The sequence below is a fragment of the Podarcis pityusensis genome (assembly GCF_964106645.2).
Source record: "Podarcis pityusensis genome assembly, chromosome: 15".
Taxonomy (NCBI): domain Eukaryota; kingdom Metazoa; phylum Chordata; class Lepidosauria; order Squamata; family Lacertidae; genus Podarcis; species Podarcis pityusensis.
This window is the reverse complement of record NC_138040.1, coordinates 21,652,610-21,678,798: the sequence shown is the minus strand read 5'-3', so window position 1 is coordinate 21,678,798 and position 26,189 is coordinate 21,652,610. Positions and strand designations below refer to the sequence as shown.

General features: G+C 42.6%; 2 protein-coding genes across 8 annotated transcripts in view; one reads left to right on the top strand and one right to left on the bottom strand.

The window, feature by feature from the left end:
* The window catches only part of ATP12A (ATPase H+/K+ transporting non-gastric alpha2 subunit), a 24,892-nt gene extending 10,410 nt beyond the window's left edge, over nucleotides 1-14,482 (top strand). The window contains exons 8-23 of the mRNA XM_080983416.1: nucleotides 700-968; nucleotides 1,908-2,106; nucleotides 2,227-2,336; nucleotides 3,193-3,327; nucleotides 4,207-4,399; nucleotides 5,263-5,438; nucleotides 5,977-6,113; nucleotides 7,092-7,242; nucleotides 8,404-8,572; nucleotides 9,235-9,389; nucleotides 9,686-9,809; nucleotides 10,033-10,178; nucleotides 10,991-11,124; nucleotides 12,005-12,106; nucleotides 13,125-13,216; nucleotides 13,968-14,482. Of these exons, the coding sequence (XP_080839542.1) occupies nucleotides 700-968; nucleotides 1,908-2,106; nucleotides 2,227-2,336; nucleotides 3,193-3,327; nucleotides 4,207-4,399; nucleotides 5,263-5,438; nucleotides 5,977-6,113; nucleotides 7,092-7,242; nucleotides 8,404-8,572; nucleotides 9,235-9,389; nucleotides 9,686-9,809; nucleotides 10,033-10,178; nucleotides 10,991-11,124; nucleotides 12,005-12,106; nucleotides 13,125-13,216; nucleotides 13,968-13,996 (2,321 nt within the window). The 3' untranslated portion in view covers nucleotides 13,997-14,482. The remainder of the gene's footprint in view (nucleotides 1-699; nucleotides 969-1,907; nucleotides 2,107-2,226; nucleotides 2,337-3,192; nucleotides 3,328-4,206; nucleotides 4,400-5,262; nucleotides 5,439-5,976; nucleotides 6,114-7,091; nucleotides 7,243-8,403; nucleotides 8,573-9,234; nucleotides 9,390-9,685; nucleotides 9,810-10,032; nucleotides 10,179-10,990; nucleotides 11,125-12,004; nucleotides 12,107-13,124; nucleotides 13,217-13,967) is intronic.
* On the bottom strand, nucleotides 11,036-26,189 carry LOC308464353 (uncharacterized protein). 7 transcript variants are annotated; one of them, XR_013979962.1, is made up of 9 exons: nucleotides 25,174-26,189; nucleotides 24,937-24,974; nucleotides 24,378-24,464; nucleotides 23,887-24,003; nucleotides 22,514-22,588; nucleotides 21,539-21,637; nucleotides 20,587-20,838; nucleotides 17,613-17,758; nucleotides 11,036-11,216 (listed from the first exon to the last, which is right to left on the bottom strand). XR_013979962.1 is itself a non-coding variant. In XM_080983714.1 (7 exons), the coding sequence occupies exons 1-7, from the start codon at nucleotides 25,368-25,370 to the stop codon at nucleotides 20,762-20,764; spliced, it is 690 nt and encodes a 229-aa protein (XP_080839840.1). In that variant the 5' UTR covers nucleotides 25,371-26,189; the 3' UTR covers nucleotides 19,900-20,761. The 7 variants fall into 7 exon arrangements, 3 of the variants coding, with proteins under 3 accessions (XP_080839840.1, XP_080839841.1, XP_080839842.1); XR_013979963.1 differs by having other exon boundaries at nucleotides 17,613-17,754; XR_013979964.1 differs by lacking the exon at nucleotides 17,613-17,758.

Below are 26,189 nucleotides of genomic sequence, written 5' to 3'. Positions count from 1 at the left end.
CCAATTGTGTATAATGCAAAGCATGGGCATACTCTGTTAATACCATTTTCTTGACTTTCCTTTCTTGCCATTTGTTGAATTTTAGATTGTAAGATCTCTGGGGAAGGGAGCAAGTTCAGGTTGACATCCTGGAAAGAACTGTGTACATTGATGGTGCCCTATTAATACTAACAACAACATGCTAACATTACCCTCCAGCTATGCAGTTATGTGGAGCTGGTGTACAACGTAAAAACATTGTCTTGGGTCCTAACATTGGCTTATCCATTCAAACCTGCAATTCAAACCCCACAACCATATTCTACACCAATCATCTCCTGGTCTCCTAAAGGAAATTCCCTGCAGAGGGAATGGTGAGGTGGGGAAGCCCTGCTCCAATAACGTAAACTGTTCATGGAAAGAAAATTTGGATTCAAGTCAATGATTTTATTTTAAAATATGACACACACATGCCCACATTGTCTTCTTTAGTCAGAAATCCAAGCAGCATTTGACCTGCCCAAAGAAAAAAAGCTATATTTTTGATTGAACTAAGACATCAAGGAGAGTAGAAGACGGGATTATCAAAAAGAGTCAGGAGTATTAATTGGAAAGTTTGGGGGGTACAATTAAATTTTTGTTTTTTTAAAATGGCATTGGTGTTCAAAGGAATAAAAATTATTTTGTTTGTTGGTAATCAATATTTTACTTTCTCCTTAGGAACTGCTACTGGCATGGTCATCAACACAGGTGACAACACCATCATTGGACGCATTGCTTCGCTGGCTTCTGGTGTTGGGAATGAGAAGACGCCTATTGCTATCGAAATAGAGCACTTTGTCCATATTGTGGCTGCTGTTGCTATATCCATAGGGGTGGTTTTCTTCATCATTTCCGTCTCCATGAAGTACACTGTCATGAAGGCCATCATCTTCCTCATTGGCATTATTGTGGCCAATGTGCCCGAGGGGCTGCTAGCCACAGTCACTGTAAGTACTGGCTCACAACAGCCACCAGTACCTTTGTACTCATGCATAACAATTCACGACAGTACATGCTGCTGAAATCGGGGTGCATAGGACCTCTACATCTCCAACACATTATGAAAAATGGGTGCATAATTATTAATGGGCAAGGCTGTCACTATCTATTGGAACAATGGTGGAGAGTGGCTTTGGGTTCCTGGATAAAAACACCTCCATTGTCTAAACCCACAACTTCTGCTGAGTCTCTTTGGTTATATATTTATCACCTCTCAATGTTTTCGGCTAATTTGTTGCATTTCTTTGTTTTGTCTCTATTTTAATATCCATTCAAAATACTTGTGAATGCTTTTTTTTTCTGGATCTGCTACTGATGAATCTTACTAGGATACTGGATTAGATGGGCCGTTGGCCTGATCCAGCAGGCTCTACTTATGCTCCTTTGTGTTATATTATGTACTTTTGCGTTATATTTTTCTGATGGATACTGTACATGTGAGGAAATCATCTAGCAGTGTTATTCATGTAAGAGTGGGCCCCTTGGACATACTATTGTTACATGATAAGAGTGTAAGAAAAGCTCTGTTGAATGAGGACCATCTGGCCTAGTATTCTGTTCTTACAGTGGCCAACCAGGTGCCCATGGCAAGCCCATAAGCAGGGCATGAGTACATTAGTCCCTCCTGCTTGTTGACATAAAATCAGATCAACACTTGCTACATAAAATGTCAGCTTCTGATCTTCTCATCCATGTTGAGTCATTCTGCAGATGCCAGCATTGCTGAACTGATATGTGCATGGGTGTGATCAAGAATAAAATGTGTACAGGTGGGATTCGCAGGAAGAGAAGCCTACCATCATCCTTTGTATGGAGCTGTATGAAATGCTTCGCTGCTTTTATTTATTTCAACTATTAAAGTGCTGTGCTTTCTCCCACATTTATAGGTAGCTTTGTCCTTAACTGCGAAGAGAATGGCCAAGAAGAATTGTCTGGTAAAGAACCTGGAAGCTGTTGAGACACTGGGCTCTACCTCTGTCATCTGCTCTGACAAGACCGGGACCCTTACGCAGAACAGGATGACAGTTGCCCACCTTTGGTTTGACAATGAGATCTTCTCCGCTGACACCAGTGAAAATCAAACAAGTAAATAATCAGTCAAGAGGCTTTGGAATGGGAGGAGTAACAACATGATTGCTTCCTATTTTAGAATGTGGGGCAACTGTCTGCTGAAACGTTATATAATTTTTACCACTTTCTTTCCAGCCCAGACTTTTGACCAAACATCTGGCACATGGACGGCGTTGTCAAGGATTGTAGCCCTTTGCAATCGGGCAGAATTCAGACCAGGACAGGACAGTGAACCTATCATGAAGGTATTTACTACTTTAATGAGAGCTGCTTTCTTAAGAGGATTGTCTGATGGGTTTCCAGGGGTTTCATCTGGAAACAGATGTTTTATTGTAAGTTGCATATAGCATCTGCCCTGTTCTGTTTCCTTCTAAAGTGACAGAAATAGGTATGGTGACACCACTATTGGGAGAAAACAGGCTAGCACAAGAACTTTCAGGCATTTAATTTACAAGCAATAAACAGGCCTTCGGTCCAAGCAAACATACCACATTGCGCTCTCATTCTTTATGTGTGATTTCAATAATGTAAACAGCTGGATCAAAAGCATTTTCTCTATTTTAAAAACAGTTCATACTCCAGTCAAAGGTCTGAGATGAGAATTCTCATACAATGCATTTGTTGAGATAATTAATCTACAGGTAGAGCATGAGGACTCAACAATCAGGTTATTTTATTTTACTGACAACAATTAGTTTTAAACCAAGAACATAAATACTTAGTGTCATATTGCTCAAGAAGATCCATAAAAAAGATTAGAAATTTATCTACTATAACAACAATATTAAGAGACAATTTAGAATACATTACAGCTATAGATCTCTCATGCATTACAGCCACTAACTCACTCTCTTCTGAGATTCTCAAGAATCTCAGCTTTTATTTGCATGCATGAGTCCCTGAGGAGAAGGATGATTATAGCAATCTTGCCCAATTATTGTTCTTTTTATGTAAATATGATAGTACTTTGCTACAATGCTGTAGAATGCAATCAGAGGAGCAAGCTATATAACACAAAGTGACCTAAGTAATGTCCATTGGTTAGTTGAATGACACTGAGCAACACTTTTGCTGAACTGAATTTTCAAAAATGCCCCCCAGAGAATCGTGGTTGGAGACGCCTCAGAAACAGCTCTGCTGAAGTTCTCCGAAGTTGTTATGGGCAATATAATGGACATCCGGAAAAGAAATAGGAAAGTGACTGAGATTCCCTTTAATTCTACTAACAAGTTTCAGGTACGTTGTATGTCTGAGAAGAGACTGATCTCTTAAGAGCTGCTAAGAGAAAATGTTGTGCCCCGTGAGCTATCAAAATAAAACCTGAAAACTGGAAGGACCAGTCTGATGAATTTGTGTCTGTGGTGGAAAAAAACATTGCTGCAATACTCAAGTAGAAGTGTGTTATTAATTTCACATAATTCAGTGTATGTTCAAAAATAAGATGTAAACTCCAGTGGCAACCCCAGAGGCTAATCAGCACAAAATCTCTTGTTCTTCTGAAGTGGTTTTTTTGTGATTGCTATTCTACACAGCAGAAATAACTACTGCCTTGAACATATGCAACATTGTGAAGATGGGCCATATTTAAACAACTGTAGTTTAAAGCTTGGTAGAATATTTACCATAGGAAGGCTGTCATAGACTAGGGCTAAATTCATATGGGAGTTTATTTCATTTCCCTGATGTTACCTTAACCGTTAATTTCTGCATTAAGTTTGGGCTTTCGCGATATAAAGGCATTTCAAGAAATATAGCAGAATATAGCTCAAGTTGAGCACTCACTGCCATGTTAAATGCTTCCAGAAAAAAAATGATTTGGAAATAATATGGAGTTGAGCACGAAACTAGTGCTATATTCCACAGTTTTCCTGGAAGTGGCTTTATGTTGTGTGAAAGCTCAAACATACAGCAGAGATTACCACTAAGGGAAATGTCAGGGAAACAGAATAAATTGCCATGTGAACACAGTCTAGAATTATATCTGACGGCCACCTTCGGTTATCACATCAGTACATCCCCCCCCCCATGCCATTCTTCCTCTGGGAACATTAAGTTCAAAAGGCAGGATTAGATCTAGGCACTTGTTTCAATGTTTGCATTTGCATTGCGTTCAAGCTTTCCATCCACGAGACCGACGACCCCAATGATAAACGCTTCCTGCTGGTGATGAAAGGGGCACCTGAAAGGATTCTGGAGAAGTGCAGCACCATCATGATTAATGGAAAAGAGGAGCCCCTGGATGCAGAGAGAAAAGAGGCGTTCCAGACGGCTTACATGGCGCTGGGAGGCATGGGGGAGAGAGTCCTAGGTGAGCCGAACACTTGCAAAACAACATGTGCAGAGAGCTATGCAGCAGGCAAAGTGTTTAGTGCAACAATCTGGGGGGTTGGGGGGTTGGAACTACAGTGATACTAGAGAAGCAACCCCAACTCTTTGGCCATTCTGCTTGGTGGCATTTAGTTATGAGAATGTGCTAAATGAGCATGGGAAGTGATACATAAACTGTGGTTGGCGTGGTGCATTTTCTTGAGTTTGATATAGGGGTCAGCAAACTTTTAGCAGGGGGCCTGTCCACTGTCCCTCAGACCTTGTGGGGGGGCAGACTATATTTTGAAAAAAAATATGAATGAATTCCTATGCCCCAAAAATAACCCAGAGATGCATTTTAAATAAAAGGACACATTCTACTCATGTAAAAACATGCTGATTCCCAGACCTTCCACAGGCTGGATTTAGAAGCTGATTGGGCCAGATCCGGCCCCCTGGCCTTAGTTTGCCTACCCATGGGGTAGGGACTAAACCTGCTATTTGTCCTCCTAGTGATTGCTTCCTGAAGTAAAAGCTTAGAACCTATACATCTTCCTACTATAAATTCTACTTAATGGTTTTTCATATGCATTCCTTGCATGCATTGCTGTGTTAGCTAGAATCCATGACACAGTAAATAAGATAGCTAGCTAGGAAACACAATGGCTTTAACTTGCTTTCTCATCAGTAACTCCCATTGTTTTGACAGCTGGCAATCTATTTAAAGAGACAGGATAATGATCATTTGATGGTCAATTAGACCTAATAAAATCCTTTAGTTATCATAGGATGGTTTGTCCTTTCTCCCCTCTCGCTTCCTCTGCTTAATTATTTTGTTGTTGCTGTTATTATTTTCAACTCTAGGCTTCTGTCACTTGTACCTGCCAGAGGAGGAATTTCCAGACACCTATCCATTTGACACTGACTCCATGAACTTCCCCACTTCCAATCTTTGCTTTGTGGGGCTCTTGTCAATGATTGACCCCCCTCGATCCACTGTGCCAGATGCTGTCATCAAATGTCGGAGTGCAGGGATCAAGGTAGGCTTTCCAAAAACCACCACCGTTGGAAATACTGGATTGCCAAAATGTCTGTGGCACTTCCCCCCAAATGCAGTGCTATTTTTCTAGAAATAGGTGCTGGAACTTGCCATGAACACCTCCCTTGTTCTCTTATAATGGTAATGGCACCCACCTGAGAGGTGCCAGAATTGAGTTCCGGTGAGTTCATGCTAAAAAAGGCCCCACCCAAATGTATAGTAAGTTAAAAAGAAATTAAGGATGTATGCAATGTCAATGCACATTAGCAGATATATGCATACATTTCTGAAAGAGAATATCCATGCAAAATCTTTATGTACAAGCAGTGGGTATATTTCATTCAGATGTTTCTATCTCTTCATTGCTGGTCATAGAATTGCATGTTGGAAGGGACTCTAAGGGCCATCTAGTCCAACCCTCTGCAATGCACACAGTTTTTAGGAGTGGTTAAAGAACCATGGCAGATGCTACAAGCCGTATCTTTAATTCGGCTCCTTCTGACAATGAAGCCTGCTTATTTGGCCTTTTTTCCCCCCAGGTGATCATGGTCACTGGTGATCATCCAATCACAGCCAAAGCCATTGCCAAAAGCGTAGGCATCATTTCAGCCACCAGCGAGACGGTGGAAGACATTGCACAGCGCCTCAAAATTCCTGTGGAGCAGGTGAACAGAAGGTAAGGATGGCATAGACCCTCTCTGTCTTAATACGCCAGACTATGTTCTTATGGCCGTGGTGGTCGTCAACTTGAATGGCTTTAAAAGAGAATTGGAAAGGCTACCAATGGCTGCTAGTCACAATGGCCATGCCCTGCCTCCACAGCTGGGGGCAATAATGCTTCTGAATACCAGTTGCTGAAGGGGAGAGGTGCTCTTGTGCTCATGTCCTGCTTGAGAGTTTCCCACAGGCATCTGGTTCGTCACTGTGTGAAAAGGATGCTGGACTGGATAGGTCACATTCTTGATCCAGCAGGCTCTTCCCATGTTCTCATGCTACTCTGTTTTTAATGCACAGTTGATGGTATAACTCATAAGAGGGGTGGGGAGCCTCAGACCTAAGGGTCAAACACAGCCATTCAAGCCTGTCTATGTGGTCCTCAGGACCAGACCCACCCACCACACCCTTCCCAGCCACACACACCCTCTCCCTGGACCATGCCTCTCATCTGCCCTGCTTTGCACCTCCATTGAGTGTTTTTGCCCATCTGGGATGTGTTTGGTAATGCTTCTTGCTTGGATGGAGGGCAGAGAAGGGTGTGTGAATATGTAGAAGTTAGCCTACCATACAAATGTAAATTTGACATTTGCTGCTCCACTCACTTTTGTCTCTGGCCCCACCCACCACTAGCAAGTGGCCCCTGAGATGTTGCCTAGAAGGGAAAGTGGCCCTCAGGCTGAAAAAGGTTCCCCATCCCAGACTTTGAACAATCTATCCACTTGTCCCATTTGAATACTCCCAGACCAGTCAGTGGCCACCTACTGTGCCTCATTTTTCAGGAGTGAGGTTTCCTTCCTACGCTGTGTTCTAACTTGAATAAATGAGCTTTTCGCTGTTCCCTAACACACCAGTTTAGATTTAGTAAGATATGTACGCATGCCATTTTTTAACTCGGGGCTGCAGCAACTTTAATTGAGATTGCCTCTGGTTTTTGCAGCGATGCCAGAGCTGCTGTAGTTAATGGCATGGAGCTGAAAGACATGACTTCAGAACAGCTGGACGACATCCTGCGCAACCACTCAGAGATAGTCTTTGCCCGAACTTCACCCCAGCAGAAACTAATTATCGTGGAGGGCTGCCAAAGGCAGGTGAGTGACTCTGGCGAGAACAGAAGCTGTACTTTTGGTACCAAAAGGTTGCATCTGCATGATCTTCCCCTGGAACACTTCTCAGTGGAAAACATATATAACAACAAAAAATTAGAAAATACAGCTCCCTAATTTCAATCCTGCATGGAAACAAACAAAGTCCTATATTTAAAAGGCACAAATATTTTTTCTCCATTTTACCGTTCATTAACACCCACATCCAAAGTAATATTTAGCTCTCTAAAGGATGAACAGTAGAAAAAAAGCGGGCTGTATGCATGCTCTATATTTAGTTACCAGAGCCTATAAGCTCTTAGGCACAGTATTATTTATAACGAGTCTCAATGCACTAAGTCCCCCGAGAACAAGATCCCCAGCATTTGCCTTAATCAGGTTTTCCGGGTTTTCTCTCTGCTTAATTCAGCTCACGATACTCTAAATTCCCTTACACTTAGACGCTCTGACCTTTCCTAATAAGGACGCTTGGTTGCATAAATCTCACCGAGCAGATATGGATTTGGCCAATCAGCATATTTAGCTTTCTGCATAAATCCAATCTATGCTAGCAAGAAGCAAAATGCCACAGTAACAGATTGGCATTAAAAGAGCTGAAGGGAAGGGGATCCCTTGGTACTGCAAATTTTGTAGTATCTGAATTCTTGGTTATCTGAAATTCCCAATGCTGCAAATCATGTCTTGACTGCATAATGTAAGCAAGCAAATAAGCCTTGATTATCTGAATATATTGGTTGTGCTCTGGATGTCTGGACAGTTGAAATTTTGCCCTGTACAAATATCCACAACCAAATTGCAACAAGAAATGGCACTATTTCTCACAAAAGACAGAATAGGAATTGACATCTGGCTTCATTCCTGGAAGCAACACAGGCAGGAATAAGAGAACTTTACAAGGCAAGGTCAGAGGGATGCTTGTGCAACTAGTATTTATATTTTTGCTCAGTCGCTGGAATGGCTGTGCCTTCTGAGCTGCCCACCCAGATCCTTCCATCAAGTTGTTTTTGAAAGAGCAACATTATTGTACAGAGTAACTGTACACAGACCTCAACACTGTATTTAGGAAGTTCAACATAGCAGAAGTCAAGCAAGGGCAGGGCTGTGGGCACAGTTTCTATAACCTCCTGTGGTTCCTATGTTCTCAAGGACGCAGTGGTTGCCGTGACTGGAGATGGTGTCAACGATTCCCCAGCTCTGAAGAAAGCTGACATAGGAATTGCTATGGGCATTGCTGGCTCTGACGCAGCGAAGAATGCAGCTGACATGGTTTTGCTGGATGACAATTTTGCTTCTATTGTTACTGGAGTGGAGGAAGGTAAGATGAGGCCTGTGGCTCTGACAAACAGCCTTAAAAGTCAAGCAGCATATGTTCGGGGAGAGGTGAATCACATGAACGCACAGGTGATCGGCAGAATTTGGATGCTCTTGGAGACAGTTTTTGCAAATCTAGAGAGGGTTATGCATACAAACATAAACAGAGGCAGCCTCACACCAGTCTTTACACAACACATGAGACTTGTTCTCTGTTCCCCTCTGGTTCCCATACCCTCTCAGCCTATCCCAACTCATACTGCAATGTTCGATCCCAGAAATGTTCAGATTGTTGGAAAGCTGTTGCAAGACTGGACCCCTTTTCATAGCATTCCCGTAGTCCTGTTAGCTCTTCACCACTATCAATATATGGAACTGGTGTCTTAAGGTGTCCAAAGCTGAAGTCCACCTAATCTTCACTATTGTTATGGCTCCTTTCAAATGGAAATCCTATTTTACCAATGCCAATGATTTAAGTGTTTAATCTTAAAGCCTGCTCATTTGCTGTAACTGATGCCAGGGAAATGTTCTTGATAATCCATATTTTATAGTGGGAGCAGATAAATTAAGAAGTTCTGCATATCTTGTTTCCTTTAGTATATTTTGCAGCACTGCATGCCACATTTACCAAAACATGACAGACTTATTCCCCTTTCTCTCCTACAGGTCGCTTGATCTTTGACAATCTGAAGAAAACCATTGCCTACACCTTGACCAAGAACATTGCGGAGCTCTGTCCTTTCCTGATTTACATCATGGCCAGCATCCCACTACCCATTGGCACCATCACCATCCTTTTTATTGATCTTGGCACAGACATTGTGAGTCCTTAACATCTGGAGAAAAACATCCACAGGGTTCAGTTTGTACTGCAGCTTCATTTGCATTTTGCAAAACAAGAGGGTTGCCTTTCCTGCTCTCTTTGCTTTGGGGAAGGAAACTGAAGGCTTACCAGAAGTGTTCCTTAATCCTAATCAAAGTGTTCCTTATTTGATTGTTAGATTCTCCTGGCAGCATGCATTGCTTTTTTGTGCAATATTCAGTAATCAAAAACAAAAGCGAAAAACATGAATTCTAGAATCTTACAGGATACTGATTGGGACTTTCTCTCCTACAGATCCCATCTGTCTCACTGGCATATGAAAAAGCAGAAAGTGATATCATGAAAAGGAAGCCACGACACAAGAAAAGGGATAGGCTGGTCAACCAGGAGCTTGTCACATACTCCTACTTGCAGATTGGTACGATGGGCATATTTGCAAAAGTGGTAAACGGGGAGTGGTTTTGAATCGGTTTATGGCTGATCTCTGATATGATCTCGGAGCAAATCCATAATTTTGTTAACTGAGAGGCAAAAGTCTCCAGGAGAGCTATTGTGATAGGCATCCAGCCATTAGTTTTTGTCAACTTTTTTATCTCCTACAAACTCCACTCCCCCCCTCAAACCATCTTTTGTTCTTCTAGGACTGGTGCAGACCATTGGGGCCTTTCTGACCTACTTCACAGTTTATGCTCAGCAGGGCTGGCTACCTCACACACTGCTCCACATCCGAACCAGCTGGGAAGATCCATTTATAAATGACTTGGAAGACAGCTATGGACAGGAATGGGTAAGGCAACTTCACTGAAGACACCAGTTAGAACTTAGCAGGACTGACACCAAGGGTCACTATAGTTGGGCATGCGCCAAGAACCCACACAACCCAACAGGGAGTCCCCTGACAAGAATCCCCTGGTTGTCTTGCTCCAATGATGAGATAGATTCTCTAAGGGAATGAGGCAATGGGGGTTGTTTTGTGCAAGGGCCCTCCAGAACATGTAGCTGACACCAAATACTCTTTATCTAATTTAATTTAAACCATTTATATACCACATAACTACAAAAATCTCTAAGTGGTGCAGAAAAAACAAAATGCAAAATGGTGAAAGTCAGTTAAAATTCCAAAACCAGGCTTCAGTTAAAATGTCTGCTGGAATAACAAAATGTATTCAGTAGGCACCGGAAGTTGAGCAGAGCTGTTTGACTTCAACTGGAAGGGAGTTCTATAAAATTAGGCCCACAGTTCTGAACACATGACTTTGTTGCAATAGGGCAAATGGAGCCACCTCCTAATGTATATACATAAATAGCCTTAGTGTTGCATGCTATTTTCTTTCTTTCATTTTTTAAAAAACCACCTTTATAATGTTTATTAAAACTGCTTTAAAGCAGATTTTGCAGACCTGCAGAATTTTTGACTCACATCCTGGTTTTGCTGTCTGCCTGAACTGCAAGGAAAAAAAAGGGAAGGCTGTCAAGCCTTTTTCTATCAAGCATGGCTTGAGGGATGTGTTCAGCTTGCTGGCTCACAGATTATCTATCACTTACTTAACACAGATGTCTCTCTCCACCCACCCACCCCAAATTAATGTTCTTCTGCAGACATTTGACCAACGGCAAATTTTGGAGTACCATGGCTACACGGCCTTCTTTGTCAGTATCACTATTGAGCAAGTGGCAGATCTGATCATCAGGAAGACGCGAAGGAACTCCATTTTCCAGCAAGGGCTTTTCAGGTATAACTGGAGTCTCAGATGATAGGATGACTTTGGAACAAATCTCCACCTCTTTCCTTCACTACTCTTCTTGCGGTAGCCATTCTGTAGAGCTACGGATAAAAAGAACCAGTGGTCAGATTATCCTTTTGGAAATAAGGAAGTTGGAATTTAGGATAGATAAGTAAATGAGAGAATAAGATGCATCTACATACGTCACCTTCTGTTTTTTTGTGACCAACAACCTCTAATGGTTTCACTACATCAATTTTTTAAAAGTCTTAATTGATTTATTTAGACACACATGCTCTCATTTTGGCTCATTTTGTCTGACACTGAGAAAAGGTAACAGCAGAATTAGGGGCAGGGGGAAGCTTTTATTTTTCTTCTTCCAAGAACATGTTCGCAACACAAATTGCTACAAAACCAATAAGAACTGAAGGCAACTCATGATGAAACACATTATGGGTACACAATACCTGTTCAGTGACCTCACAGTGATAAAGTCAGGAGAGACAAACGTTTGAGCTGAACCTAATAAGGGGAACAATTTGGCTTCCTAAACTGAAGAAGTTGGAGAGAAAATGATTTTGGTCGTTGCTAAAGTGTAAATATCACAATGGAAAAATAAATCCAGTAGCAAGGTTGTAAACATGGGTGATCAGAGAAGATAAACCAGGCAACTCAATTTCACACATCAAAGGCCTGGGTTATTCCTTTGTACACCCATTTCTAGGACACACACTCCACATCTGACATTGCACTTATGCATTAAGATAGTCTGTACTATTATAGACATAGGTGAGGACAAAAAGTAAAAATCTATTGTCATGAATAATGACAGGTCATGTTCATAGCATCTAAAACATTTAATCGCTGAATGTATTTTTTCCCTTCATAGGAACAAAGTAATCTGGGTTGGCATATTCTCCCAATTAGGAATTGCTGCAATTCTCTGCTATGGTCTTGGAAGTGTTTATGCCTTAAACTTTGCACCCCTCCGGTGAGTTCATTTTCTATCCAGCAAGATGTGTGTGTGTGTGTGTGTGAGAGAGAGAGAGAGAGAGAGAGAGAGAGATTGATTTTGGGGCTGTATTATTAGGACAAGAACACCAATCCTACTGTGTTCTTGTTCTAATAATAGAGCCCCAAGACTTATAGTTTGAAGGATATCTATTAAATAGAGAATACACCTTTGATTGTATCAAAATTCTATCTTTAGCTCTCATGGCTAAAGTGGCTAAAAGAAATAAGAAGCAAAACCATGAACTGGGGATGGGGGTAAAATTCATTCAAGGTGCATATGTTTGGAAGGTGATAATATATTTGCTCTGTCCACTGCCCAGCTAGGCTCTCACTAGCAGGGTGGCAGTGAGAGCAGAGGAACACTGTTGCACTCCTCTTTTGCAAGCCCCTAAAAACACACCCCTATTTGGGGAAGGAAATAAATGGGTACCAGCTCCTGAAGTGGATTAACTACTCCTTGGACTTGAGGCAAATTAAGGAGCCTGGAAGCCTTAACTGCCCCAGCATGCCCTGGTTTGGCCCTAGTCATGAGTTCTGATATCATCAATAGGCGTGAGGGTTATGGAAGTTGACATGGTGGTAGGAAGGAAGGACCCAACCCTGGATGTCTCCTTCCGAGGCCAGAGCTTTCACTCTAAACTCAGAAAGAGATCTGTGATAGCCCTTGTGAACTGATGTATCCTATATCCCCTGTTATGCCCTTCCAGAGACCATATGACGGAAGGCTAAGTCAATTGAATAAAGTCCTAAATAAGTGTTGAGTCACTCCCTAGTCTTGGGCTCCTTGAAAGACCTATGCATGGTTTTTGGTCATGGTGAGAGTTTTAATCTTATGACCATGGTGCCATAAGCACTGACCGCAATACGAGGGACATAATGACCACAAAAAGGGTCCAAAATCCTAGAGCCATGCCACAATGTAGCAGAGATGTTCCAATAAACAAGCTGACTGTATTTTAAAAGCAATGTCTGATGCCTAATACTTTGCTATCTAGGTTTCAGTATTGGTTTGTTGCTGTTCCTTTTGCCATCTTGATCTGGGTCTACGACGAATTCCGCAAGCTGTTCATCAGACGGTATCCCGGAAGTAAGTAACATAGTACTTTAGAATTTCTACACTCGTTTACTGCAGGTAGCATCACATTTGTCAAAATAAAAATATAAATTTATATATATATGAAAGGCACCAGAGGTCCCCTCTGGTCAGGAATTCCACTTTGCAGTACATGAATCACAAGTTAGATTCATGAATGACTGCAGGACCTCCTTTTACATTTTAACCAGCAATGTACAGGTTTGGAAAGAATTCATAGAAGAGCAAGAAAGAGGACATTGGTTGGTGGACTGGTGGAAATCTAGGAAACCGTACCATTTTCAAGGACATTCAAACCGTACTTTTCTAGTTGCCCTCAATATAATTTGGGGTACTGGGCCAGGCAAGGCACTGCATGCTCTGGATGCCTTCATTCTGTGCCCCCCATAGGAGGAGGAGTGGGAGAAAGGTGGAAAGCTCTCATGCATGTGCCTTATGGAAGTCTTGGATTCCCCATGATCTTTCTCTTCCAGCATTGGTACCAGGGGTGGAGAACCCCAGGTCAGTGGGCGGAGGCAAATGTGGCCCTCTGAATCTCTCTGTCTGGCCCTTGGTGTGCTCCACACACACCCTTCCCAGAACATGCTGCTCTCCTTGAGCGTCTGTGTTTGTCTGGAATGTGTCAGATTCTGATAAGGCCTTTTTGCTTGTTTGGGTGAAGAACAGAGAGGCATGAGAATTGTGTGTGTGCAGAAAGGTAAGGGGAAAATTCACACGTGTGTTTTTTTCTGTCCTTCCATTACAGGCTGGTGGGACAAAAACATGTATTATTGAAAGCGTCTCTGTCACTCGTTTCTCCACCCTGGAGACTGCAACTTGGTTATCTCTTCTGGCAGCGGCTGCTTGAAGGTGCCTGCCTGTGCAATATCAACCAATTGCGAAGGAATCTCATCAGAATTGAGAGAGAGAAGTAGGAGATCCGAAGCAGATCTGAACTGTACTGTAAAAGCTTACCCTTGGGTTGCCAACTTGAACGCTATCTATTTTTATAACACCTAACCCCTTCTTGTTTAAAGTGTGCAACTGTCCGAAGGAAAGGAAACCCCCTTGTATATAGAATGAAAGAAACCGCCCGTTTGTCACAGCAATAATATAAAGGCGCTGTCTTGCACTAGGTTTCTTAAAAGTTGCATTTTTGTTCATACGATGTCGCCTACAGCAATCCAACTGTGAGCCTGCTGGTGCAGACCAGAGGTGGGGTTGCTGAGGTTTATGCTGTACAATCACAATTTGATAATAAAAATAACTTTTTACAAAAAAGCTCCTGCTTGTCCTGTCTGGGTCTTGATTTATTTATTATTTCATTTATACCCACCTTTCTTGCCTCCCCGTTCTTCATGGAAAAGGCTACAAATGGCTACTCACCATGCTGGTGCTTCGCAGAATCACATAATTTGTAGAGCTGGAAGGGACCACAAGAGTCATCCAGCAATGCAGGAAAATTTTGCCCAGTGTGGGGCCTCAACCCACAACTCTGAGATTGAGAGTCTCATGCTCTGCCAACTGAGCTATCCCAGCTGTCTAACCCTCACCCATAGTGATCAGTGCAACTGCATCATGTGCAGGAACACAGCTTGCCCTTTTCTACGCAAAGAGCTTATTCCCCATTAGGTGGTGAAGAGGATATATTCAAGACCTTTCAAGTTCTGCTTTTATTGCTGTCTGTAATGAAGGCAGCATTCCAATCTGAGACTTGGCACTGCAGCAAGTCTGAAGAAAAAGCAAGAGCCATGACGAACAGTGTCTGTAAGGCTACCAGGAGTTACATTTTTGGAACTCCTAAGTCAAATGCCTTTAATGCCATTCCGTACTAAGTTGTTATGGAAATGGCCCAACCAGTCCATCCTGCTTTCCTTTTTCAATTGCTCACATTTGAAATCCTTGGCTTTCCACCCTGCCCCGCCCCTCCTGTGCTTTTATACAGTGTGTAGGAGTCGTTGGTGTGGTGTTTTTTTAAAAAATAGAAAGTGCAAGTTTCAACTGGCACATCCCAAGCTCCTCTTTTCCCCTTCTTCCAAATGTTATGGGAATTCATCTCTAAACTCTGATTTGCAAATGAATGGAAAGTTTGCCACTAAGAATCTGGCTTCAAGTAATGCATTCTCCTGTAACAATGGGCTCTTAGAGATGTGCCTTAATGGGCATCTGTTTGTCACTTGCAAATGTCACTGTTTTTATGTGACATGGGAAGGCTTCATGGTACTGAAATAAAGTACCAAAAACACACCCATTATATTAATGAGAGCCAAATGGCATGCGTTGCTGATGCAGTCAGACTGGGGAACACATCTTTTCAGGATTCTTTTCAGTTAGGTCTCCACCTTGGTAACAAGACCATGGCGGAATCTACACATATGTAAAAAATACCATGAAAATGCTTTTTACATTTCTTAAAAATATATATATGGAATTTGCCATTAGCTCACCAGGACCACCTAGTGTCACATATGTAAAGGTAAAGGGACCCCTGACTATTAGGTCCAGTCATGACCGACTCTGGGGTTGCGGCGCTCATCTCGCTTTATTGGCCGAGGGAGCCAGCTTATAGCTTCCGGGTCATGTGGCCAGCATGACTAAGCCACTTCTGGCGAACCAGAGCAGCACACGGAAACGCCGTTTACGTCCCTGCCGGAGCGGTACCTATTTATCTTCTTGCACTTTGACGTGCTTTCGAACTACTAGGTTGGCAGGAGCAGGGACCAAGCAACGGGAGGTCACCCCGTCACAGGGATTCGAACCACCGACCTTCTGATCGGCAAGTCCTAGGCTCTGTGGTTTAACCCACAGCGCCACCAGTCACATATGTACAATGCACTTAAAGCACTGTTGAAATGTTATATTTGCAGCTGTATAGCTGAGTCCCAACATGGCAAAAGTTGCTTTGGCACTGGGGTTCCCAATGTGACATACTTAGATTTTGGTGCATTCCAATCCTCTCAGCATCTCCCAATATTTTATTTTTAAACATTTACGGTTGGGGGCTTGTTTTCAGTGGGTGGGTGGTTTGTGCCTTTTTCGGTCTGTGTTTTGTTTTGGAGTGTGTGCAGGTATTTTTCCTGCTGTATATGTATGAAATCAGCAGATTTCCCTCTATTTGTGGGACCCCACAATGTTTCTTTTTTAGATTCCCAGATGTGACCCCAGGCTCGGAAAGGTTAGGGAGCCTTGCTCCAATGGACAATCTTTGTGAATATGGTGGAAATGATTTAGACGGACATCGTTTTACACCTAGGAACCACACAGACACATTTGGATGAATAATTCCTATTCACAGCAGCGAGCAAAAGTTCAAACAAGGTGATGGTCACCTGGCTTCAAAGTTGGCAAAGAAGTGGCTTTGTTTTACTATTTGTCAGCTGGCTCCTTTGCTGGATAATATCCTAACCTGCTCTGTGCTGTTGCCCACTACGGGCCCCTTTGAAATTAAATGGTCTGGTACGTTCCCAAGAAACGCTTATAAACAGAAACACCACATTCTTGTGAAGGAACAAAGGGAGAGCACAGTTCACTACTTTACCTGAGGATACTAGACCTTTCACATGGAAAAAATGCCTTATCTTCATCAAGTCTGCATGTGCCTGCTCCATCTGCTCAGATCAGAACAAGATACAGACTTGTTTCCACCGAAGCTAAATCAAAGCAGTATTGAAAATCGCAATGCACATTTACAGAGTTTAACTCACGCCAATTGGACTTTCTAGCAGCCTAATTGCAATAGAATTTGTGTGTGAAGATGCCGAGGTGTCAAGTGGCATTTATTTTTGAGGGTGCAGGTGAACAAAATGTTCCAAAGAAGTCAGAGAGTATTGTTTCGTGCAACCCCAATCTAAGCAACACATCCATTGTTCCTTTGTGACTGACAGTGACTGTATATTTCACCAACATAGCCCCTTTAGGCCCATGTCTGTATCAGAAATTAATTCCATGACCATTCCTTGCTCATTTATGTTATGTAATGGTATTGTGAGCCACATGGAGTGAGCTATGCCCCCAAAAGGTGGCCTATACATTTATTTAAAAATAAATAACAATCAACTTACAGGCCTCTCCTTTCTCTGCTATCATACAAAATGCGGAAGGTTAGGCTACTATGATGAATTTATTTATAACAATGAGAGGGATCTGCAGCTTCTCTTATTAATGCAACTCCATTCTATATTCACCTACTCTTAAAACATTGGCAAAAGAACAAAGGGTTTTCTCTGGCAGGTCTTGATAGACCAGAGGATTCGTTGGCTGTGATTCCTGCATTGTAGGAATTTGGACCAGATGATCTTGGGGTCCCTTCCAACTTTACAATTCTGATTCAGTGATATTTTTCTAAAAAAAGAGGTGCGGGAATTCACCATGAATGCCTCCCTGGTTCTCTTAGAATAGCAATAGAACTCACCTGAGAGATGCCAGAACTGAGTTCTGGAGAATTCCAACTGAAAAAAGCCGGACTGATTCTATGATTTATTGTAAACTTTCTCTTCTACTTCAACAAGCACACCACTTGATTACAGCAGTTGAGGAATGTCCTGATCTGAAGCCTATCTTGATAACAAAAAGGCAGAGAATGATTGACACCTGTTTTTCCACTCCATTTACTTAGAAATTACCCAGACAGCATTTGTTCGATCACTCCCAACTCCAAAGAGAAACAGATCTCTTGGAAATTAACCTTGTAAACCTTCAACTTTGAGAAAATCCACTGGAGTTTTCTAGTTTCCTCTTAAAAGAGGGCCTCTTTCTCTCTCAACTTTGATCTTCAACATAGCCCCGAACTGTTTCAATGCAGCATGCTATACAAATATAAACCTAGGATCTGATGCTCAATGTCTCCTAGGATTAGTCAGGTGGAGAATTTCAGCTAAGTACAGCATGGCAGAAAGAAAAGCTTGTGTGTGCTTCCCTCCAAAACTGGGTATTCTAAGTGGATGAAGGATATTAATGCAATTGCAGAATGTCACATCCTGTAGACTTTCACTTTCACTAAAAAGAGAGAGAGAAAAACAAACCTTCCAGTTCTGATGATTGCAAACAAAAGCATTGCACACGCAATGTTGCCAGTGCTGAATCAAGCTCTGAAACCCAGATGGAGTTGGGCAGAACTTCATATAATTATGGAGATGGGGTTTCAATGAACAACCCTTTATAATCTACTAGTTATCTAACCTCCATTCTCCAGTCATGCTGTTTGCAAGAGGAAGCTGCTATGCACCAAGTCAGATTGCTGGCCCATTTAGCTCATGATTGCCTACACTGACTGGCATCTGCTCTCCAGGGTTTTAGAAAGGGGTTTCGTCCAGTCCTACCATGAGATACCAGGAATTGAATCCGGGACCTTCTGCATGCAGTGCATGTGCTTACCACATTCAGCCAGTCCAATATTATTTGCAGCCAATGTTGGTGTCATCCATCTTCAGAGACAATAGAATGTGCCGCCAGGGGTGAAATCAAACTGCTGTGTTAGCATCACTGAAGTGACCTCCCTGGGGTACAAGCCTGGACAGTGTGTATGGAGGTCCTGGATTGCCCAGACGACAAGACACACCCTCTCAGCCTCACTGATGTGGTCCAAGGGAAAGGATAGCAATACATTTGGCACCAGCTTGGCTGCAGGAGTTACTGGAAGGAGGCGTACAAAGTACCATCCAACCATCTTAGGAACTCCACTCTGGACTTGTGTATGGTTTACTTCTTAGCCTTTTCTTCTCCCGAAGATATCCCACAAGGCAGCAGACTGGACACACACACACACACACACACACACACATACAGTGGTACCTCTGGATACGCACACCTCTGGTTGCATATCCTTCAGGTTACACACACGGCAAAACTGGAAGTATTTTTTCCGGGTTTTGCCACACACACATGTGCAGAAGTGCTCTACGTGGCACGCACATGCGCAGAAGCGATCTACGATGCCACGTGCATGCACAGAACAGGCACCTTTGGTTGAGAATTCTGGCTGGAGCTCCAGAATGGATCCCATGTGCAACCGGAGGTGCCACTGTATCACTACACACCCACACACTCACACACCCAAAAAACCTGCACTAAGGTATTCCAAGAGTGAGATGAAGCACATTGATTTTCAGAAGTGCAGATTATCAAAACTTAAAATTCAAAGGTTCCTCCAACTACTTAGATTTTTAAAAGTCCCTTGACAGTCAACACTGCTTTGGGTCAAAAAGTAGCCTGCAACTCCCATGCTCCCATATATATAACCAAAGTGGTGTAGCAGTTAGGACCTAGAAGACCAGGGTTCGAATCCCTACTCAGCTATGAAATTCACTGGGGCCACCTCGGGCCAGTCATTGCTTCTCAACCTAACCAGCCTCATGGGTTGTCTGGGGAATTAAATGAGAAGGGGAGAACCATGTACCAGCTTGGTGGGAAAGAAATGCAATACAATAAACTAATTTTTTTAAAATGTCAACATTAGCCAATAACCATTTAGTTTCAAAGTCATCTGACCTAAAAGAAGTCTGGATGGAACAGAGGAATTTATTCCTTGGTGAACTGTGTTTTGGATTTTGTTGTATTATTTCTAAAATATTATTTATTAATCTGTTCTTTGGGGAAGGTCATGACCTGGTTTCTCACATCTCCATACATCATTCCTTAACAGTCTTGCACCATCCTTGGTATAGCAGCTTCCGTTGCACTGTGAAATATCACCAGTGTGCTCAAAAGCACCATCTCTTTTTATTACTATTTCTAGGATGAGTAAGATTGGAAACAACTCTCAGAAATAAGCCTTGGGGAATTCTGGTGCAGAATGGCTGTAGCATTGGCTGACTCACAAAATTGTTCCTACAACAGTTGAGGCAAAGAGCGAGAAACATAGTGGAAAATGCCTTTTGTTGAATTAACCTTAGTCAAACTTGTACATATTGAGACAAAAAGAAACATCTGGAGGATCACAGGTTCCCCAACCCTGTACAATCAAGCACATCTACAGTACAATGTTATATTCCCTGTTTACTCAGAAGTAAGTCCTACAGCATTCAAGGCACCTTATTGTCAGGCAAGGGGCCTAAAAATTCACATTTGCACAAAGAAACAGAAAAAGGTATACGTAGGGACTCAGCTAGATTGGTAAAGAAAAAGCAATTTATATGTGTTGTATATGCAATATAACACTGTGCCACCAGATGGTGCTGTGGAGTCCCGTTTTTACCTACCGGATTTCCCTGTTTAAATGTACGTGTTTAACTGAAACACTTTTTTGATGTGTCTAGATCCAGCCTTGGTTCGAGCGAGAGGCAGTGTTTCAGCTTAAAGGCTTTAGTGAGACATCAGAAACAGATTGAGGGAAACAGGGAACAGGATATGATTTATATACACTTCAGCCAGCCCCTGGAGACACCCACCTCACACCTGATTGGCTGTTTTGTGCCAAGGCAGCGAATCATAATGCAGGCTTCAGAATCCTGGCCTGCCTTGTTATGTGGACTCAAGCTCAGAGCAGGGGACACTCTGGAACATACATGAACAGGTGCATTTCCACAAACTGGAAGAGATTCCGATTTCAGATCCAACAAGAGATCATAATTTTCTGCTTTGTTTCGGAGAAGCAGCGGGCGTCCTTGTCCTGCTGCCGTGAGGCGAATGATTCCTTAAGCCTACAGTGGAAAGAGACAATAATCATGTAAGCACCAACGTGTCTGTGAACAAGGTGGTGAAAGCAAATACTTCTTGCAAATATGGACAATAACGTGAGATTTTTGTCAAGTTTGGTCTCTGTATGTAAAACAAACTGTACATTCAGAGAATGGTCATTAAATATTTATTTATTTATTTAATTCATAAAATTTATATACTACTTGATGGTAAACAACAACAACCTTCAATCTTCAATTAGCATTAAATGATGACATTGAGGTGATACATATAACCCTTTAAAATCTGGTTGTGACCATGTTAGGGGGAAAGCAACCCATTATTCATTGAATATGTTTTAAGCTTATATCTCAACCCAGCAGTTCACCTGAGGCAACTTGCAGTGCCTGGCCATTGTTCCTTGACTGCCCCTGGACCATGAAAAGACTGGCAGTCCTCAGGGAAGGAGCTGCTGGTTTTGAAATTCATATGCTATAGCTGGGTTACAATAAGTAAACCAAGTTGATTATGGATTCTGAAGGTGCTTGTTAATCTCACTTGGCTAAAAATGTAATTCCACTTCTCCATATCTAACACATGCCATCTTTCCTGAATTGCTCCTCTGAATCCCTTCCAACTCTACAATTTTATGATTCTATGTTAGCCATCAAGACTCACAAAAGGTCATAAACTGGAGGTTCTCTTTAATAATTATAAGCTCACCTTCAGCAGCTGGGATATCCAAGGTTGCTTTTTTGTGGGTCTTTCTGGATTTTACTCTCGGAGAGGGGACTTTGCGCTCTTGCCAGCTCTCTAGCTTAGCTTCAGGTAGGAGAAATATATAATTCACCAAAGCAATTCAACGGTGCAATGAAAAAGCGAGATAGAGGATAAGCAATTATCTAACTAAGGGAACAGTCTTGTGCCCTCTGGCACAGTGGCTGAAGGTCTTCATGATGCTACAGACCACCCTCTGTGATGCCACCAGAAGTTTCCACACTGCAGTGATGGAAAGCTCTCAAATCACTGCTATTCTGACAGCAGTATAAAATGTATACATAAAAGTTTCACACACCTATTTTCCACTGAAATCAAAGGGGCATAAAACCCTTTACCCCTTCTTGTTTGCATCTGAAGGTGGAAGATCTAAAAAGGGACATGTGCATGCAGAGTGTACAGCTGGACCTTTTACAAACCTAGTTCCCAGTTCCCAAGAGGCAAGCCACATTTCTGAATAGTATTGTCCTACATTGAAAATGGGCATGTCTCTTTGGCATGGGAGGTGTATTTTTGTCCAGAGGCACCGATCCATCTTTGACAGGGCCAACTAGGCTCAGGGACAGACAAAGCTTAGCTTCTTTCACTGGAAAGTGCACACAGTTGTCAGTCCCCGGGCCCTGATGGCAATTCTGGCTGACTACTGACATTTGCATGAGAAGAGAAGACTCCCTAGAAAAGACCCTGGGCACAAGGAGAAGGGGACGACAGAGGACGAGATGGTTGGACAGTGTTCTCGAAGCTACCAGCATGAGTTTGACCAAACTGCGGGAGGCAGTGGAAGACAGGAGTGCCTGGCGTGCTCTGGTCCATGGGGTCACAAAGAGTCAGACACGACTAAACGACTAAACAACAACAAACTGACATTTGAAGATGCTTTTCAAATTGCATAGATAAATGGAGGCAAGTTCACCCACCTACCTAGGAACTTAGCATTAATGATGGACTCATCTTTCAACAGAGGTGTAAATACTCTCTTGGAAGGCCTTTCACCTCCTGGAAAGGGCAAAGGTAAAGAACAATTATAGTGTGTGGTTAGGGGTAGGGATGGAATGTCCTGTTTAGCAGTCAGAATAAAGAGCAAGAGTTGAGCTAGCTGGCAAAGACATGGCAGAACAGCTGCCAATCACAGCTGTGGCTAGCATCGTTGTTCTAACTAAGCACATTCTATTAGAAGCAAAACTCATTTTCAGTGGGTTCTCACTCACAAGTAGAGCTGGTTGAAAAAACTGATTTCCACAAATTCTCACATGAACCAATTTGATTTTCATCTCTTGGACTAGAGTGTAGATCAGAACACTAGATTTTTCCAAATTTTGCAGTACTGTTCTTGGTTAATTTTTTTTTAACCAAAAGGAGCTTTAAAATGTATATAAAATCGGTTTAGAAACACGGGCATTGAGATACCATACATGCTGAAATACATGTTTTCTAATAAAATACTTTACATTGTTAAATATGTTTTTAAATATGGTTTTTCAGGCAGATTTTTCTTTATAAAATCATAGATACATAGGAAAATGGGGTGGAATGAAAGCATGCAAAATTGACTCAGGGGTAAAATAGACAGATCCACCTATCCTTGCCTCTGAGTGACAGGCATAGGATTGGCTGCAAAGAACACTAGAAGTAGCTACACTTTGTGGACCCAAATGCAGAATTGTAAGCAATAAGGAACTGCTCACCTTCTTGCAAAGTGTTTCAGGGCCCACAGCAGCAGACCTTACAGGCAAAACTGTGCATTTGTGCACATATCTGTACATGCACAGGTAAAGGTCTAAACCTGTGGTCTAAACCACTAAGTCTCTTGGGCTTGGGAAGGTTGGCGGTTCGAATCCCTGCAACAGGGTGAGCTCCCGTTGCTCGGTCCCAGCTACTGCCAACCTAGCAGTTCAAAAGCACATCAAAGTGCAAGTAGATAAATAGGTACTGCTGTGGCGGGAAGGTAAACGGTGTTTCCGTGCGCTCTGGTTTCTGTCATGGTGTTCCGTTGTGCCAGAAGTGGTTTAGTCATGCTGGCCACATGACCCAGAAAGCTGTCTGTGGACAAACACCAGCTCCCTCAGCCTGAAAGCGAGATGACCGCCACAATCCCATAGTTGCCTTTGACTGGACTTAACCGTCCAGGGGTCCTTTACCTTTTACCTTTACATGCACAGATAGTACCGATTCCAGTGTGCATAAATTATCATGAGAACTGGATTCAGACTTCCTTGGTTTTAGGCGCACATTGTGCAGTTGTACTGCCATACCTGTCCACATGGGAGTCTAGAGATTTGGTGCAAGGGACCTACTTGTAACACCCAGGAGCACATAGGCCTCACGTTCCCCCAGAAGCTCAGTTGTGGAGCGCTGCTTGTTCTGGAGTAAATTCTTCACCTGCCCACTCTCGTCTGCTAACTCTATATCATCTGAAACACATGATTCAAGAGCTGGCAAGTGTTATTCATTCACACGCTATCCCTGTTTTTTTCTAACGTAAATTTTGAGCTTTCTGCACGTGTTCAATTTGTGTCAGGCCTTCTCTGAGGAATGTGCTTCTACATACCTTGGAGTCTTTAACAGAGAGGCAAACATGCTCACAAGGAGGCTGGATATCTGTGTCAGAGCACTGAGTGCTGTCTCAATTAGCCTCCACACTCCAGGAATTGACAAAGTCTCTGCTGGATCAAGCTGCTTACTATCAGTGAGTGTAACCCACTGAAACATCTAAATGCATGGATACACACTCCCCCCCCCCCAAAAAAAAACATACAAAGTGCACAAAGATTTTTAGCTACTGTACCTTCGTCCTCACAGCCACAGCGGCGTTTGATGCCGTCTAGGAGACGCTGGACTTCACAGTGAATGTTAAAAATGTCTGCCCTGTTTTCTACCATGTAAAAACAAAATGCAAAAATTGATTTCATTTTTTGAAAGAAAAATAATTTTAACCATTTATATGCCACCTTTCAGTAAAACATCTCCCAAAGTACCTAACGATAATGAATTTAAAACATATGCAAGGATAAAGCCAAGGGAAACAGCTGTCATTCACATGCTTGTAACCTCCAGGTTAGACTAATATAATGTGCCCTTGAAGATTGCAAGGAAACTGTAGTTTAGCTGAAAATACAGCCTGTGGGGTTGCTAACTGGGTCCAGGTGCTGGAAATGTGTTTCCCCCTGTGTTTAGACAATTGCACTGATTCCCAGTCTATTTCAAGATGCTGGCTCCCACCATCCCTGGCCATTGGCCGTGCTTGCTGGGGCTGATGGGATGTGTATTTCTGCAAACCCTGGAGGGCAAAGGTTCCCCACACCTGTTGCAAGACAACAAAGGTTCAAGGCCGGAAGGTCACTTACCACCATGAAGCACAGTTACAAACATTTCTGCTGAAAACCTGAAGGGGAAAGGAAGAAATGTGCCATGATGTCAATATATAAAAGACTGAGCTTGATTATGCTGTTGAAGTCTCTGACTCCTCAGCAAATGCCCAGGAATTGAGAACATGGAGAGGGGAAAACATGCTATTCTTCTATGCAGCATTAGAATGTAGCAGGACAACCCACAAATGCCTGCTGACCCAAGCCGTCACTTACCTTTCTGGATGTGACAATGGCAGGCTGCTATCAGTAGCCCTAATCCAAAACTGGGATGGACTGATGTAGCTCAGGGAGCCAGGAAAACGTTGGATGGTCAGGTGTAAATTGCCACCTTTGTTCCTAAATTCTGCACCAGCCTTGCAAATGAAAGTGACATTGTAGCTATTTTCCAAGCAGCCTGAAACAGCATGCATGTGTCTTTATTGCTGAGTGCTGCTTGGGTTTGTTTCCGTCTCCATGGGTGACATGTTGCCCTAACAATGAGCCTGGTAAACAGCAGCAGAGCCAATGAAACCTTCTCTCTTTTCTACCAGTCATGTAAATATTACCTCATCCTCCACGAGCAAAGAACCTGCCTTAATGTACTTCTATGTGGATGAGGATCTCAGGAAATCTAGGATAAAGGAAGTGCTTGGTTATCCGAATAGGTCTGAAATGAACAGCATTAGCATACTCTCCAACATTTCTCCAATGAAAATTGGGGCGTCCTGTTCAAGAGCTGGACCATAAAGAAGGCTGATCGCCGAATAATTGCTTTTGAATTATGGTGCTGGAGGAGACTCTTGAGAGCCCCATGGACTGCAAGAAGATCAAACCTATCCATTCTTAAGGAAATCAGCCCTGAGTGCTCACTGGAAGGACAGATCCTGAAGCTGAGGCTCCTATACTTTGGCCACCTCATGAGAAGAGAAGACTCCTTGGAAAAGACCCTGATGTTGGGAAAGATGGAGGGCACAAGGAGAAGGGGACAACAGAGGATGAGATGGTTGGACAGTGTTCTCGAAGCTACCAGCATGAGTTTGACCAAACTGCGAGAGGCAGTGGAAGGCAGGAGTGCCTGGCGTGCTCTGGTACTTGGGGTCACGAAGAGTCGGACACGACTAAACAACTAAACAATAACAACATCTAATAATAATAATAATAATAATAATAATAATAATAATAATAATAATAATTTATACCCTACCCATCTGACTGGGTTGCCCCAGCCACTCTGGGCAGTTTCCAACATA

What these genes read in the sequence shown, in the direction of transcription:
- LOC308464353 (XM_080983714.1), bottom strand. Translation starts at nt 25,370, where the DNA reads ATGCATGCTGTTTCAGGCTGCTTGGAAAATAGCTACAATGTCACTTTC. An exon ending in CTGTGGCTGTGAGGACGAAG is followed by an intron (nt 24,004 to 24,377) that starts GTACAGTAGCTA and finishes CATGTGTTTCAG; the next exon opens with ATGATATAGAGTTAGCAGAC. An exon ending in TGTGCTCCTGGGTGTTACAA is followed by an intron (nt 22,589 to 23,886) that starts GTAGGTCCCTTG and finishes TGCCCTTTCCAG; the next exon opens with GAGGTGAAAGGCCTTCCAAG.